The sequence below is a fragment of the Tympanuchus pallidicinctus genome, unplaced genomic scaffold (assembly GCF_026119805.1).
Source record: "Tympanuchus pallidicinctus isolate F22 unplaced genomic scaffold, pur_lepc_1.0 scaffold23, whole genome shotgun sequence".
NCBI lineage: Eukaryota > Metazoa > Chordata > Aves > Galliformes > Phasianidae > Tympanuchus > Tympanuchus pallidicinctus.
In genome coordinates, this window is record NW_026294740.1 from 10737739 (window position 1) to 10751469 (window position 13731).

The 13731-nt window shown below is 43.7% G+C and overlaps 1 protein-coding gene across 13 annotated transcripts in view; it reads left to right on the forward strand.

The window, feature by feature from the left end:
* The window catches only part of LLGL2 (LLGL scribble cell polarity complex component 2), a 35366-nt gene that overhangs the window by 241 nt on the left and 21394 nt on the right, over nucleotides 1–13731 (forward strand). For 2 of the 13 annotated variants that reach the window (XM_052687843.1, XM_052687844.1), the window contains one exon: nucleotides 8768–8865. In XM_052687843.1, coding sequence (XP_052543803.1) covers nucleotides 8791–8865 — 75 coding nt within the window. In that variant the 5' untranslated portion in view covers nucleotides 8768–8790. The other 11 variants (XM_052687837.1, XM_052687835.1, XM_052687839.1 and 8 more) reach the window with 11 other exon arrangements.

Consider the following 13731-nt stretch of genomic DNA (forward strand, 5'->3'; position numbering starts at 1 on the left):
GCATTCACCCAGACCAGTTTGCAGATTAAAAGGTAGTGGGAAGAAAATTTCTAAGAACAGGCACAGGAGAGCTCCAGTCTGACATAGGGCTCTTGTTTGTCCTGGAATTAGGTCAAACTCATTCATGTTGATTTCAGTCAGTCCCATCTGCTTATGCCAAAGTGGAATTGCACTGAGGAACTCTACAAGAGCCATGTATTTTCAAGAGCCTAGAGTTTCACTGGGGCAGAGAGTGCCTGATTCAGCACAAAACAATTACAACTTAATAATCACTGCAGGGAGGATTGAGAAACTGTGGCTACCATGCGCAGCACCACAACAACATCTGACAGTGTCTTTACCTGGTTGGGATTACGATGCAGACTGATACCAACTGCTTCATTTTGGCCCATGGTGTGGATTGACAGGATGCTGCAAGGTGATCATGGAAACAAATAGTTTAATTTAAAACCTTCACCTTTGGAAGCTGGGCTGAAATACTGACGGTTGGCCCTTATCAAAGGTAATTAACTTTTCATGGTTGCAGACTTCCAACTGCTATTACACTGTCACCTAACTAGTCATTTGTTGCCGAGCTCCTTGTAATAGGAGACACTGTCAGCAGTAGAGTTATGTAACAAGATAGCAGCAATTCTGTTGCTCTATCCAACTAAGGCTTCAAATTTATGTTAAGTCTTCCCATTTCTTTCATTTTTGCAGCTCATTATGGGTTGGAGTCTTCCCCTGGCTTTGTCCTGTGTTGCTGCCCTGTGCAGGGCTCGCTGATAAGCAGAGCAGAGAGAAGAGGGACAGAGGCAGTGTGAAATAGGCTTTCCTGGCTCTGGCTTGTTCCTCTCTCCACACGTCCGCACCTATCTGAGCCCACTGGGGGTACCGCTTGTGAACGGGGAGGGGAGGAGGGGGAGGAGTAGGGACCGTCCATAGGGCAGTGTCTGCTGTCTGCAGAAGCTGCTTTCCGATTGGCTCGAAGCAGGCTGAGAGCTGAACTGGTTATTTAAACATAAGGAAAACCTTGTGATTCTATGATATTACTGGGGATGTTCTATGACAGCCATGCTCGCGGCGGATGGAAGAGGGAAGAGGCCGCAGATCCGGCGATTTGCATGCACAGCTCCCCCTGGAGGGGCGTAACTTACAGGCGGAGCTCCGCCCCCGGAGCGCGGTTTGCACGCGAGGTCCCGCCCCGCCGCACCCCTCCCAGAGGTGCCCAGTGAGGCCGCCGCCGCGCAGAGGAGGGGGAGCGAGCGCGGAGCGAAGCGAGGCCAGGGCGGCTCGGCTCGGCCCAGGTCCCCCTTTCACCCTTCCCTCCCGCAGGTGAGCGTGGCGGATGGGCTACCCGGGCCTGGCTTCGGCTTCCCGCGTGGGGTCCGGTTGCGGGAGGGGTCTCTCGGAGGGCTGGGCCGGTAGCAGAGCCTGTGACCGCGGCCCCACCCAGGCACCGCGGTGCCCTGCGGGCTTTGCTCCGGAACCTTTCCGGCGGGACCGGCAGGTGCTCGCGGCGTACGCGTCCCCTGCTCTGGGAGTCCCCTTTGCGCAGGACATGGGCTCAGCTCGCCCGTGAAAGTTCAGACACTAGTGGGCTGTTGGGCTTGTAGCGTTTTATTTTTTCTTTCTTACTTCTCGAGTTTGATTTATTATGTTTACTCTGGACTGAGCGTGCAGCTGGGAAATGCTACCAGAGAGACTGGGAGCTTTACGTTCTGGGACTTTCTTGAGGTAGTTGCTGTGGCAGCTTACTCTGAACTTCCTGTCCTAGCCCTTACCGCGAGCGGGTTGTGGGCCAAGCAGTTGCTGATGCCTGGCCGTGCTGGGAAAGCTGTCCCCTACAAAAGCTATGACCCCTTACAGTGCTCCTGGTTGGTTCCGTGCTGCTGCTGCGACCTGAGCCTCAGCCTGCAGCGAGAAGGGATGTGGCTGCAGCCCTCTTTTGTGGTACTCTTAATGCTGCAGCTCCTCTGAGGTTAAGCAACAAATTAGAATTGTCATGCATGCTTTGGGGTGTTCAATTACTACCTTTTCGATATTATATAGATTGTATTACTTTGTATTTTCTTCCCTAAAGAGCTTGCTGGGTGAGGAGTTGTGCTGCTTCTAGCCAGCCTGGAGCAGGTGAGACAAGGTAGTGAGACGAGATGAGTTGTTTGGCTTTGTCTCAGGTTACCTGCAGTTGTGGCAGTGGAACAAAGTGGGTGCTGACATCTTGTCTCTTGGAGGAGAGGCTTAGCCTTGGCTTTGGGGAAAGTTTTGTGTGTTTATGCATAGTGGTGTTAGTGGAGCAGAACAGTTGAAGTGGACTCAAGGGTCTGTATTTCTGCTGGGACACAGAGCTTTATGCTTAGATGAAGATAACGATGAGAACTTGTCTAGGATAATGAAAATTGTCCATTGTGATGTTTTACTTGATAGGAAAGCTGCATTTTGTATTCCTCTGAGGCTGCTTCAGTCAACTGGAATATCTTGCTGTACCAAGTCCCAGGTGAATCTATGCTCAAAGCAGGCTGACTACTGCTTTTACCTTTGATTTGGGAAGCTGGGACTTCTGGCAAGCAGAATGCAAAGCTGTGCTGCATCCCAAGGCTTTTCTGTGCATGCTGGCACATCGCTTGTAAAGGCAGCCAGGCTGATGGAGGGGGCAAAGGCAATCTGTATAGCTTGACGTGCTCCATTCAGTTTGTGGTAAGGAAACGGGAAAAGAATTCTCAAACATTTTTGTAGGACGGTGCTCAAGAACATCATTTTTTACTTGGTTTTGTACAGATTGCATCTGCTCCAACTCCTTACTGAAGAAAACTATTGGAGGAGTTAAATTTGTTCAGGGAAACTTGTATCTTCTGGTACAATATTGTAATTAGTATGTTAAACTATGTATGGGACTGCGGTGGGTATTTTTCCTCAAGAATGTTTTGGCTTGAGAGATGTTAGAGGATTTAAATACATGGAAGTAGTGTGGTTAGTACACGCCAGTAAGAGTGCGTGATGCTGCTAGGAACTTGATCTTCATTTAAAGTGGTTTATTGAAGGGGGAGCTGGCAGTAACTGGAAGTTTTATTTCTGTGCAGAAATTCTGTGGAAAAAACATTTGATCATCAGAAAGTTTCTTCTTGCTAGATGTTCTGTGTTGCTTTACAAAGAACTTTTGTGGCTTGCTCTACTGACCCACTATGTTTGGCATGTAAGGTGCTGTTTCAAAACTACGAGCCTTCTGAATCATGCCTATTAGTAGCAGACAGAAGAGTTTTGCATGATGTGCAGTGATGTTGTCCAGTGCAAAGACTTTGTTCTTCTACAACAGTTTCATGCTCCCATGACAAGGAGAACACAATAGGAACCATAATGACACAGGAGATATGCACAGTTAGTAAATTGATTGCAAATGGGAGTTCTCTGGTAACTGAATACAAAGCTGTGAGAGTACACGAACTTCTCTGATTTGTATGTTTGTTTCTCAGTTATTTTAGAAGGGTTATTGGAGAATCCATCCAATTCTTACTAATGTTCTCTCTGTTTTGGGAGGATGGCTACTTGCACAGTCTGTTCAGTTGTTCACTTAACTCTAGGTTCACAAAAATAAATCCTTTTTGCAGGAGGATCTTTCAGTTTACCTCTCTGCTGCCTGACGACTGTATGCAAGTTGCATCTGGTTACTCCCCTGTTTCTATAAAGCTGCAAATGCTGGGGTGCTAGCAGTTATAGCACTTATGTTGTGCGAGGGAGGTTTATGTATGGGTCTCAGATGTAGAAATAATGCTGTCAAAGCATCTTGGAGAAGCCTGATTCTGGGGAGAGGAGAGCGTATCTTGTGCTTCTAAGCTTTCTACCAACTGCAACTGCTCTTTCACTAGCTTTATGTATTCTGCTTGGCTTGTGTTTTATACTTCAATATATGCACTCTACGACCTCCTGAAGGGAGGTTGTGGTGAAGAGGGATTTGGCCTCTTCTCCCAGGCAATGAGCAGGACATGGGGTAATGGCCACAAGTTGTATCAGAGGAGGTTGAGATTAGACATAAGAACTTTTTCTCTCAGAGAGTGGTCAGGCACTGGAATGGCTGCCCAGAGGGGTGGTGGAGTCGCTGTCCCTGGCAGTGTTCAAGAGGTATCTGGATGAGGAGCTGCGTGATGTGGTTTAGTGCTGGTGGTGGCAATGGTGATGAGGAGACGGTTGGACTGGATGATCTTGTAGGTTGTTTCCAATCATGTGATTCTATGATTCTATGTCTTGATAGTGTGTCATAACCAAGCGAGGTTATAGAGATTAACTTCACAGTGACAGCCCAATTAAATAATAGAGATTTTCATTGATTTCAATCTAAAACTTTTAATTTCATAGAAATTGATGTCTGATAAGTCTAATGGCTTTCTGGAATCAATAAATTTAATGCTAATATTTAAATAATGCTGACTTTGTTAATTCCAGTACAACTGGTACTAAGGAACAGCTTTTTCCTGTGAAATTGATCCAGCCTTTGTTTTATTACTGTTTTTAACATTTCTGAGGGCAAGGAGGCGGCCAAGATGAGACAAGGCTCTGGTGGTTACTGTTTGCTTGTAGTTCAAACAAAGCTTTTTGATAAGGACTCTTATTTTAGCTGGGCTTATAAAGTATTATCAAATGTGTAGGTAGGAGTTCTCTCTTTAAGGATTTGTAAGCAGGAAAGAGTGGTGGAGGAGGAAAGAAAAAAAAGCAGGAAACCTAAGGCATGGCAAGATTCAAAAGTACTTGAGGTGTTTGATTCCTTTTAGAGAAAGATGTTGGACTGGTTCAAATTGAGTAAAGGCCATCGAGGAGGTTAACAGACAGTAATTTGCAACTCTCTCTTACCTGAATAAAATACTTATTACAAGTATGGCTTAACTTGGGACCATATCCACCTTTAATACTGTATATGAAAAGCTTCTGACCTGGGCTCCTCATCTTGTAAGACTGGATTAGCTTGTGTGATTGGGATTTAGAGCGTCAGTTCTCTTATTCTTGTGGGTGAATCTTTCACTGTCATAACAGAATGAGAGCAAAAATTGCAAAAGACTTCTACAAAAAGTGATTCTCTCAGCCTCGTTGGCTGAGAAAATTCAGAGTGTTTCAGCAGGCTGTGCATGGGCAGCAAGACACATGGCCTCATGCTGAAGCAATGAAGACAAAGCAAAATGTAGAGCTCTGAGTAGGAATGTTAACACACAGCAGCGAGTAACAGTTACTGCTTTTCCTAGGACATTTTCATTGTTGAGTATGGGTCTGCCATGGGACCTGCTATGTATACTTGCAATAAATCTCAGTGTCTGAAGTGAACTGAGCTAAGCAAAGAAGCCAGAATGAAGTCTGGTTTCGTTGTTAACTCTCAGATTGTTATTGGCATCAGGATCATCTTGCAATTTGTATTAACACTAACTCTAGCATCTCTTTTTGTTTTTCTATGTGAATAGGGAAGAGTATTTGTTTTGTGGCTAGATCTGTGGAGATCAGTACCTCACTGCGTTTAGCCAAGCATACTAACAGAGCTGAACGAGCTCAATGTGCAGCATGCTTTGAGCTTTGCTGTCAGGTGTCTGTGTACTCAGTGTGAGCAAAACTGGGACTGACTCAGCTTTGGGCTATTGTTGCCTATAAACAGACTGACCTCGATACTTCTTAAAAGATAATGTTGCATATAGTTTCTGGTTAAGAGGCTAATTTTGAAAGCCTAAAGAATTGTTTTCCTGGAAAATAAGAACATGCAGACCTGGCATGGCTTCAGAGGCTACTGGAGAATTCCTCTCCAGCTACTGGTAGCCACAATGGCTACTGTACGACTGTAAGTGCTGACTGGCAGATAACCGCAGATCAAATGGAACTGCAAATTTATGTGAAAGAAAGGTGTGTGGGAGAGAAACTGGTCTGCTAATATGTAAATGTGCATCTGGAAGATAAGATTATACCAACTGTGCGATCTTTTTGTTTTTACCAAAATCAGAAGAAGTAGAAGAAGTATTTATTATATAAAAGGAAGATTCTCCTTATTGACAAGAGCCTTGTCAACCTGTGCTACAGTGCATGTATTTCTCTTAGCTGTTCCTTCCCAGCCGTTGCTCAAAACTACTTTTCTTCTCGTCTCCTCTCATACTGTGACGCTCAGAAGTTCTTTGGTCAGGCATGAATTCCTGATACAAGCAATGGATGCTGACTTGTAATGAACACATCATCTTGCCAGGATGACGTTTTCTCCAAGTGAGTTACTGTTTTGTTCTATGAACTACTATGCTCCTTAGCCAGTTGAGCAAGTTGTTGTGGGCTGGAGCATGTATACTATATCTCTTGCATAAGCAAGTTAAAACAGCATGCTTCTAGATGCAGTTAATATTTCATGATAAAACATTCTACCAGAGTGTTAAATACAAAATAGTGACTCTCAAATCAAGCCCACTCTTCTTTTTATGTTGCTGCTAATTGTAAGTTCATCTGCTGTCATAGCTAAGGAGGTCTCTTTCCTAAAGTCAGAAGCATAATTAGCAGTTTCTCTGTAGTTTGCCTAGTTTAACAGGTCTGGGACATTGATTGACAGTGGGAAAGGGTGTGTTTCTGGCACTTTCCTTGTCTGGCTAGGGGCAAGCTGTGTGTTACACATGGGTGTGATTTGCTCTCCTTGCCTAACACAGTAGCTTGCTGCTGTGCTGTAGCTTTTGCTAGCTTACAGCAAACGTTGTCCTGTGTGAAGATGTCCCTCTCTCTCTGGAACATCCACCTGGCGAAAGTTCTTTACAGACGACTCATGGTCTGATACAAACCTTGAAATTTCAATTCAGCTACCCGAATCATTGTAGTAAGATATACTTCCCAAGTAAACCACACATTTCTTCCTCTCTTTGAAAGGATTCCCTACTACAGGTGTTCCTGTGCACGTTCTTCATTCCAGCTACTGTTAATCACACTGTTCACCAAGACAGATGCCTACAGCTGCCTAGCTAAGAACCACCCTTCTCAGTGCAGAGTGGAGATGCCTGTGGAGGTGAAGTGACCCTGCTTGTTTCCTAGTGCTGATGTGATCTCCTAGTCCTCTGAAAGGGGACTGTGCATCAGTCTCCTCAGTGAGCTCTGGACAGCACCGTGCAAGTACCTGGAGATTTTAGAGAGTGGATAGGGAAGGCAAAAAAGGAATAATACAACAAAACAACATGGCTTCTAGCTTGGGGTCTTTCTGAAGGGGTATGGCTAGAGAGTGCTCTGTAATTTTTCTCCCTGTATGTTCTACAGGGTTGGTAAGGCCTTGTTAAAAGCCATTTGAAAAAGCAATTCAAGCCCTCAGTAGTGGATGGCTGATTAAGTCATTAGCTATTAAGCTATTATTGGTAGAAATACACAGATAGCCAGGCACCTTGTTTGCCGGATTCTATGCTGACAGGCCAAGAAAGCTGGATTCTCTGTTACCCATCCAGCACCTCTGCTTGAATCAAAGGTCCAAGGCCCTGTGTTGCTCTGGTGGTACTATCAGTGATCCTGGTCCTTCTCAGCCTCTTCTGACACTAGCCTTGTACCCCTCCTCCATGCCTTATGTGCTTGCATCTTCTCAGACGTGGCTTACTGTAGGATGTCTGTACTGATTTCTCACTGCTTCTCAAAAGTTCTGGCTCTCACCATGTACGTGTTAGTTGTGTGCAGAGTAGCTGCTATATTACTGTAATTTCCTACCCAATGAATGAAAGAAATACTGACTGGAGTGTCCAGCATCTGTTTTTGTGAAAAGCTGAGCTGTCTGAGCACTGGAACTTATGAAACTGGAATAGATTGCCCAGAGAGCTGGTGGGTGCCCCATCCTGGACATAATCGAAGTCAGCTAGGCAGGGCTCTGTGACTGAACTATAGGTGTCCCTGTCTGTTGCAGGCGGGATGCAGACCAGAAGGCCTTCACAGGTCCCTTCCAACTCAAACAATTCTATGATTCTATGAAAGATGTGGGAATGGTGGTCCTACCTACCTAATAAGTTGTCAGGATGTGATTCAAACTTTTGCTCTTGACTTGGTAGAGCTTAGCATAAATGTAGAGGAGAGATGTAACAAAGGATCTCCTGAGCTGCACAGAGTATGAGGCTGTAAGCTGGTACCAACTGCATGACTGCTAGACTGCAGGTCAGTCTGCCTAATTTTCCTTGCTTCTGCAGTTGTGAGAGGCAAGGCAATGAGATGAACCAAAAGGCTTCTGCTTCTAACTGCACGTTGGGCTGCAGGTGCAAGATTCCTTTCCCCTGCCCCCACCTTCAGCAGGGAAGTTAGTCTTGATACAAAAGGCAGGTTAATAATTAATGCTGCTACCCGGCAGGCAGCTCTGTGCCCTTTCTGCCATACCCATGGAGTGGGCTGAAAATGTTTCTTTTTCTTCTTAGTTCAGTAGCCAGGGGGTTACCTGGGGTGAAAACTGATTCTAGTCAATAATGCTATGAGCCTGGGAGCTGATCTTCAGATAGGTTTGTCTAAATGTTTAAGCAACTGCTGCAGTTTTGCTTGGCTCTTTGGATAAAGCTGGCTGAAGTGATCACAAAATGGCAGTACAAAATCTTCTGAAATCCCATTGCTTCATCTATACTTCTTTCAGCTATGTGAGATTGGCATTGGGTAAGGAAGCCCTGCCTCTATAGATGAAGTTCTGCAGTGCTATCAGGTGTTAGTTACTCTATAGCTGTGTTTTCTCATCCTGCTCAGGCTGATTTGTTTTAAATGCTGAACCAAAATAACCTGCTTCTGCTTGCTTATTTTCTCAAGCTGCTTTTATTTATGTGTCTTTTATTTGTTTGCTTGTTAGGATTTTTGGTGCAAGCGGGGACAATGAGAAGGTTCTTAAGACCTGGACATGATCCAGTAAGAGAGAGGCTCAAGCGCGAACTCTTCCAGTTTAACAAGGTACAGTGCTATCCTTGAACTTCAAGAGATGTGTACAAAGCAAATAGATCCAGAGCCATTGGACAGTGTGAAGGGAGGGAAGAACTACTTGAGTGTGGGTAGGAAAGTTTAAATTTAGGAGAAGTGGTTTGTTTTAGTTTTCTGTATTGTATCTTCATGGGTTTTTTTTCCCTCTGCTGAACCTGACTAGTTTTTGACTAGTTTTCTTTATGCTTATGAGCGTGTTCTCAATTCTGGCTTTTTTTTTTTTTTTTTTTAAGCAAAATGATGCTGTCTTGCAGCTGAGTGGCACTTGCTGGAAGAAGAGATCTTTGCTGCAACTTTCCTTTACTCTGAGTGTTCAGCACTTTGTCCTGCTATGTGCTGTGACAGTTTACATTATAACTAGTCTTTGCAGTACCATTATAAAAGTAAATATTTTTCTTAAGGTAGACAGGTGAGACTCAGGTTGTGATGCAGCTGAAGCCACAGTTCTTTGGCTGTGATTATACTTGGGGTTATAAGTGTACTTCTTTTTTTAAATGCAAATTTAAGTATTTGATAGAGATGTGGGAATACCTAATACAGTGACCATGAATAATTAACAATAATTAACTTACTATTATCTTAGTCTGATTTTGTATTGTAATTTTTTTGCCTTCTCTTTAAGAAGAGGAACCAGCAACGGCTGTGCTTGGTATCCAGCACTGTATGCGTTCTGAGTTCTGGACAGGAACATGTAGTGCACTTAACCTTGTAAAAACTTAATATGAATTTGTTTCTAGGCTAATGACTGCTTACAAAAACCTTTGTTGGGTATTAGAAATATATTTGTAGGCTTTGAATTTCTAAAGTTTAAATGGAGTTTTTCTGAAAACTGTAATAGATGAATGACGTCAGCATATGAAATAATCTCTTTGATTCATTAAAGTGGAAATTTGGAAGCTTGGAGGTAAATGTTTTAATACAATCTGGTACCAAAACATTACTTGCATGCACATTCACCTCCCACTGGATAGATAAAGGGCTGCTTCAGGCCTATTTTCTCCTTGCTTCTATGAGGAAATGCTTGTGCAGATGCAGTAGAAACTTCAGTGGATGTAACTTCAGTGTTGAGTTGTTTGCATGTAGTTGAATCTGCTTCAGAAGACTCAGGGATCTCAGGGATTGGTCAGAACTGCTTAAAAGCATATACAATTGTATGTAAGATGGGGGGGGGAAATGTTTTTTTTTTTTTTTTTTTTTTAAAGACATCTCTTCCTTAATAAGCCTTTTTCTTATGGGAATGTTTGGCTAAGCTTAACTTCCCAGAGTTAGACTAATTTGGGTGATGCAAAACAGGACATCTTTGAAAGAACAAACTTTTGCAGCAAAGGGAAAATTCCAGATATGTTTGAGCCTGGCATCAGAATTTGAGACTCCATTTGATTCAGTCCTGAAGGTAAAAATGACATCTTGTTTCTAGGGGGGTGACTACTTTGGAAACTTCCTAGTGATTTATTCATTGCAACCTTGCAATTAAAGGCTTCACAAAATGCATTTTGCACTTCAAAGCCAAGCAAACTTGCTCTTTTATGACAAGACTTGGAAGGATGGACCAATGCTTTCATATTACCTCCAGAGGCTTTTACATTATACCTTTTTCTTACATAGAGTTTTCCAAGTCTTGTGTCCCATTTCAGTATTTCCAAAGATGAAGAATCCTTTAAACATCTGCCCTTTGATACAATAAGTGTCTGCTTGTAGCTGGATGGACTAAGAAAATTTGGGCAATTCAGGTCTCAGTTCTGACCCGTTGAAGGTTGTGACTTCAAGGTGACAAAAATGTTACATTCTTGTTTAATGCGCTATAAAAGCAGTGAGCTGGTAAGCAAGTTTTATGTTAACGCTTACTATTTGAGGCCTTTGAAACACTTCTTGTTAAGAATCTGCTTGGGAAATATTTGATTGGACTGTGAAGTTGCTAATTAGAGAAACCGCACAGCATATTTACACCTCTTCAGTGTGACTGCCTGTGGTGGTAGGGACTCCATAGTTGATTTGTCCCTTAAAAGTACTAGGGATTCCTGCTCTAATTTTATTGCTTATACAGAAGTTGAATATGACCATATAATGCCATGTGTGCTGTGGACTCTGTTTGGCCATACTGACCTAGTAATGGATTTATTTATTTGGTTATTTTTAATCAGTGTTTGATGATTTTTAGGGCGGTCGTGGCTTTCTTTGTTTCACTCCCTCAAGTTTTGACATCTATGATCTTTTACAGCTTCTTTCTTATGTCTGTTCCATACAGGAGGTAGTTGAAATAGTTTTAAAGGACTGGCTGGGTACTGGATTAGCTCTTTAAATTCTCAGTAAAGTTGTGTTTGTTTCAAGAAACACCTTCCTAAGTTCTTCTAGTCACTCAGCTTTGCATATGTTTTTCTGTATGACTGAGAACTTCCCATACTTCTGTATACCTGTTGCAAGAGTCTGTTTTTAGCTTAGTGGATAGAATGAAGAATACTGTATGAATGCTTGGCAGTCTAATTCTTTAAGTTTGTCCTGCTTTTAGAAGTAGTACTTGGGTGCCTTTGGTTAAGTCCAAGCCCCACAGAACAGACACGTCTAGGCTGGCGCCATCAGGCTGGATGGTGGGTAACACAGGTGAAACAAACAGCCTATCTTACAGTTGAATGCTACCAAACTGTGAACACTGTATTTAATTTGTGGCTTTATTTTTTCCCTCTTATTTTCAGTCTTCTCAACTCTTTGCTAATGGAGGTGATGGACAGCTTACCTTAAAAACTGAATTACTGTTTATGCAAAGTAGATTTAACACATATTGGCTTCGCTGTTTCTTCAATGGCAACAAAGCTGGTGAGGGGTCTGGAGCACAGGCCTTGTAAGGAGCGGCTGAAGGAGCTGAGATTGTTCAGTCTGGAGAACAGGAGGCTCAGGGGAGACCTTACTGCTTTCTATAACTACTTGAAGGGAGGTTCTAGAGAGCGGGGGGTCGGCCTCTTCTCTCGTGTAACAAGTGATAGGACTAGAGGGAATGGCTTCAAGCTGCGCCAAGGGAGATTCAGGCTGGATGTTAGGAAATAGTACTTCTCTGAAAGAGCAATCAGGCACTGGAATGGGCTGCCCAGGGAGGTGGTGGAGTCACTACCAGGGAAGTGGTGGAGACACCGACCTTGGTGTTCAAGGAACGTTTGGACGTTGTGTTGAGGGACATTTAGTGAGAACTGTTGATGGTGTTTGGACTGCATGACCCGATGGGTCTTTTCCAACCTTCTGTGGAAGGTTGGTGATTCTGTGATTCAAACAACATTGTAATAAATGTACTGTGCATGTATTGCCTGTAGTTGGTTTGTCTCTGTTTTGTCACAAAACAATCTGATAGAAATGAATTGAGGAAAATGGCACTGAATTTCAGTGGCACAGCTTTAGAGTGGGCTAGGAACAACTGTTAAGCTTGTCTGCGTTTTTCCTGCAGTAAATATGATGATTGACACTAGCTTTTCTGTTAGTTAATGCTGCTGACACTAGGCTTACAAATCTATAGCTTGAGAAAAATGATAATGAAAGCTCCTCAGAGAAACAAAGGCACTCTTGAAAAGATGGGCATGCTTTGCCACTCTGGTTTCTCATTTCAGTTACACTGAAAGACTCCTTTGTAACCTCTCTGTGTCGTTCCCATATCCCCCCCACTCCCTTGCTGAGTTCATCATTTACCTGCTGAGCAGGTGAATGGGTTCACTGATGAAAGCTGCATTGAGACTAGAGAATGAGGCTAGCCAAACAGTTGGCTTGATGAGATTTAGCAAAGAAAAAAAAAACAGATCCTGGATTTTAAATAAGTGCAAGAAAAAGGTCTGAATTAATAAGTACAGTGAATGTGAATGCCTGGCCTTTGTGGTGTCATAGACAGCCTAGAAGCCATTCTGTCTTATGGGCAGCTTGATTGAAGATTCTAGGCTACCAAAAACCATTAGTGTGGTTGCACAATTGCTTATGGAGTAAAATCATAGAATCATAGAATGGCCTGGGTTGAAAAGGCCCACAGTGATCATCCAGTTTCAATCCCCCTGCTAAGTGCAGTGTCACCAGCCACTAGACCAGGCCACCCAGTGGCAAATCCAGCCTGGCCTTGAATGCCTCCAGGGATGGGGCATCCACAAGTTCCTTGGGCAACTTGTTCCAGTGTTACCACTCTCTGTGTGAAAAAATTCCTCCTAATATCTAACCTAAACCTCCCCTGTCTCAGTTTAAGACCATTCCCCCTTGTCCTATCACTATCCACGCTCATAAACAGCCATTTTCCCTCCTGTTTATACACTACTTTCAAGTACTGGAAAGCCACAGTGAGCTCTCCCTGGAGCCTTCTCTTCTCCGAGCTAAACAATCCCAGTTCCCAGCAGCTGGAATTTTGCTCTCCTAAGGCACAGAGTACTGACTGCATTTTGCCTGGCCTGCATTCTTCAGGATCACAAACTCCATCAAGGTATGGTCACTACAGCCCAAGCTGCCTCCAATCGTAACTTCTCTAATGCTCTCCTCGTTAGTGAGCGCCAAGTCCAGTAAGGCTTCACCTCGGGTTGGTCCATCTACTACCTGGGCCAGGAAGATGTCCTTGACAGACTTCAGGACTGTCTGCCTCCCGCCGAGCCGCTATCCCAGCAAATATCTGGGTGGTTGAAATCCCCCATCAGGATGAGTGCAACACCTCCTGCAGCTGAAGCAAGAAGGCCTCATCAACAGGCTCCTCCTGATCAGGTGGCCTGTAGCAGACCCCAACCACAATATGCCCTTTACTGGACTGATTCTTGATTTTACCAACAAGCTTTCGATCTGATCATGGCTGTTCCTCAGACACAGCTCTTCACAATCTATTTACTTCCTAAC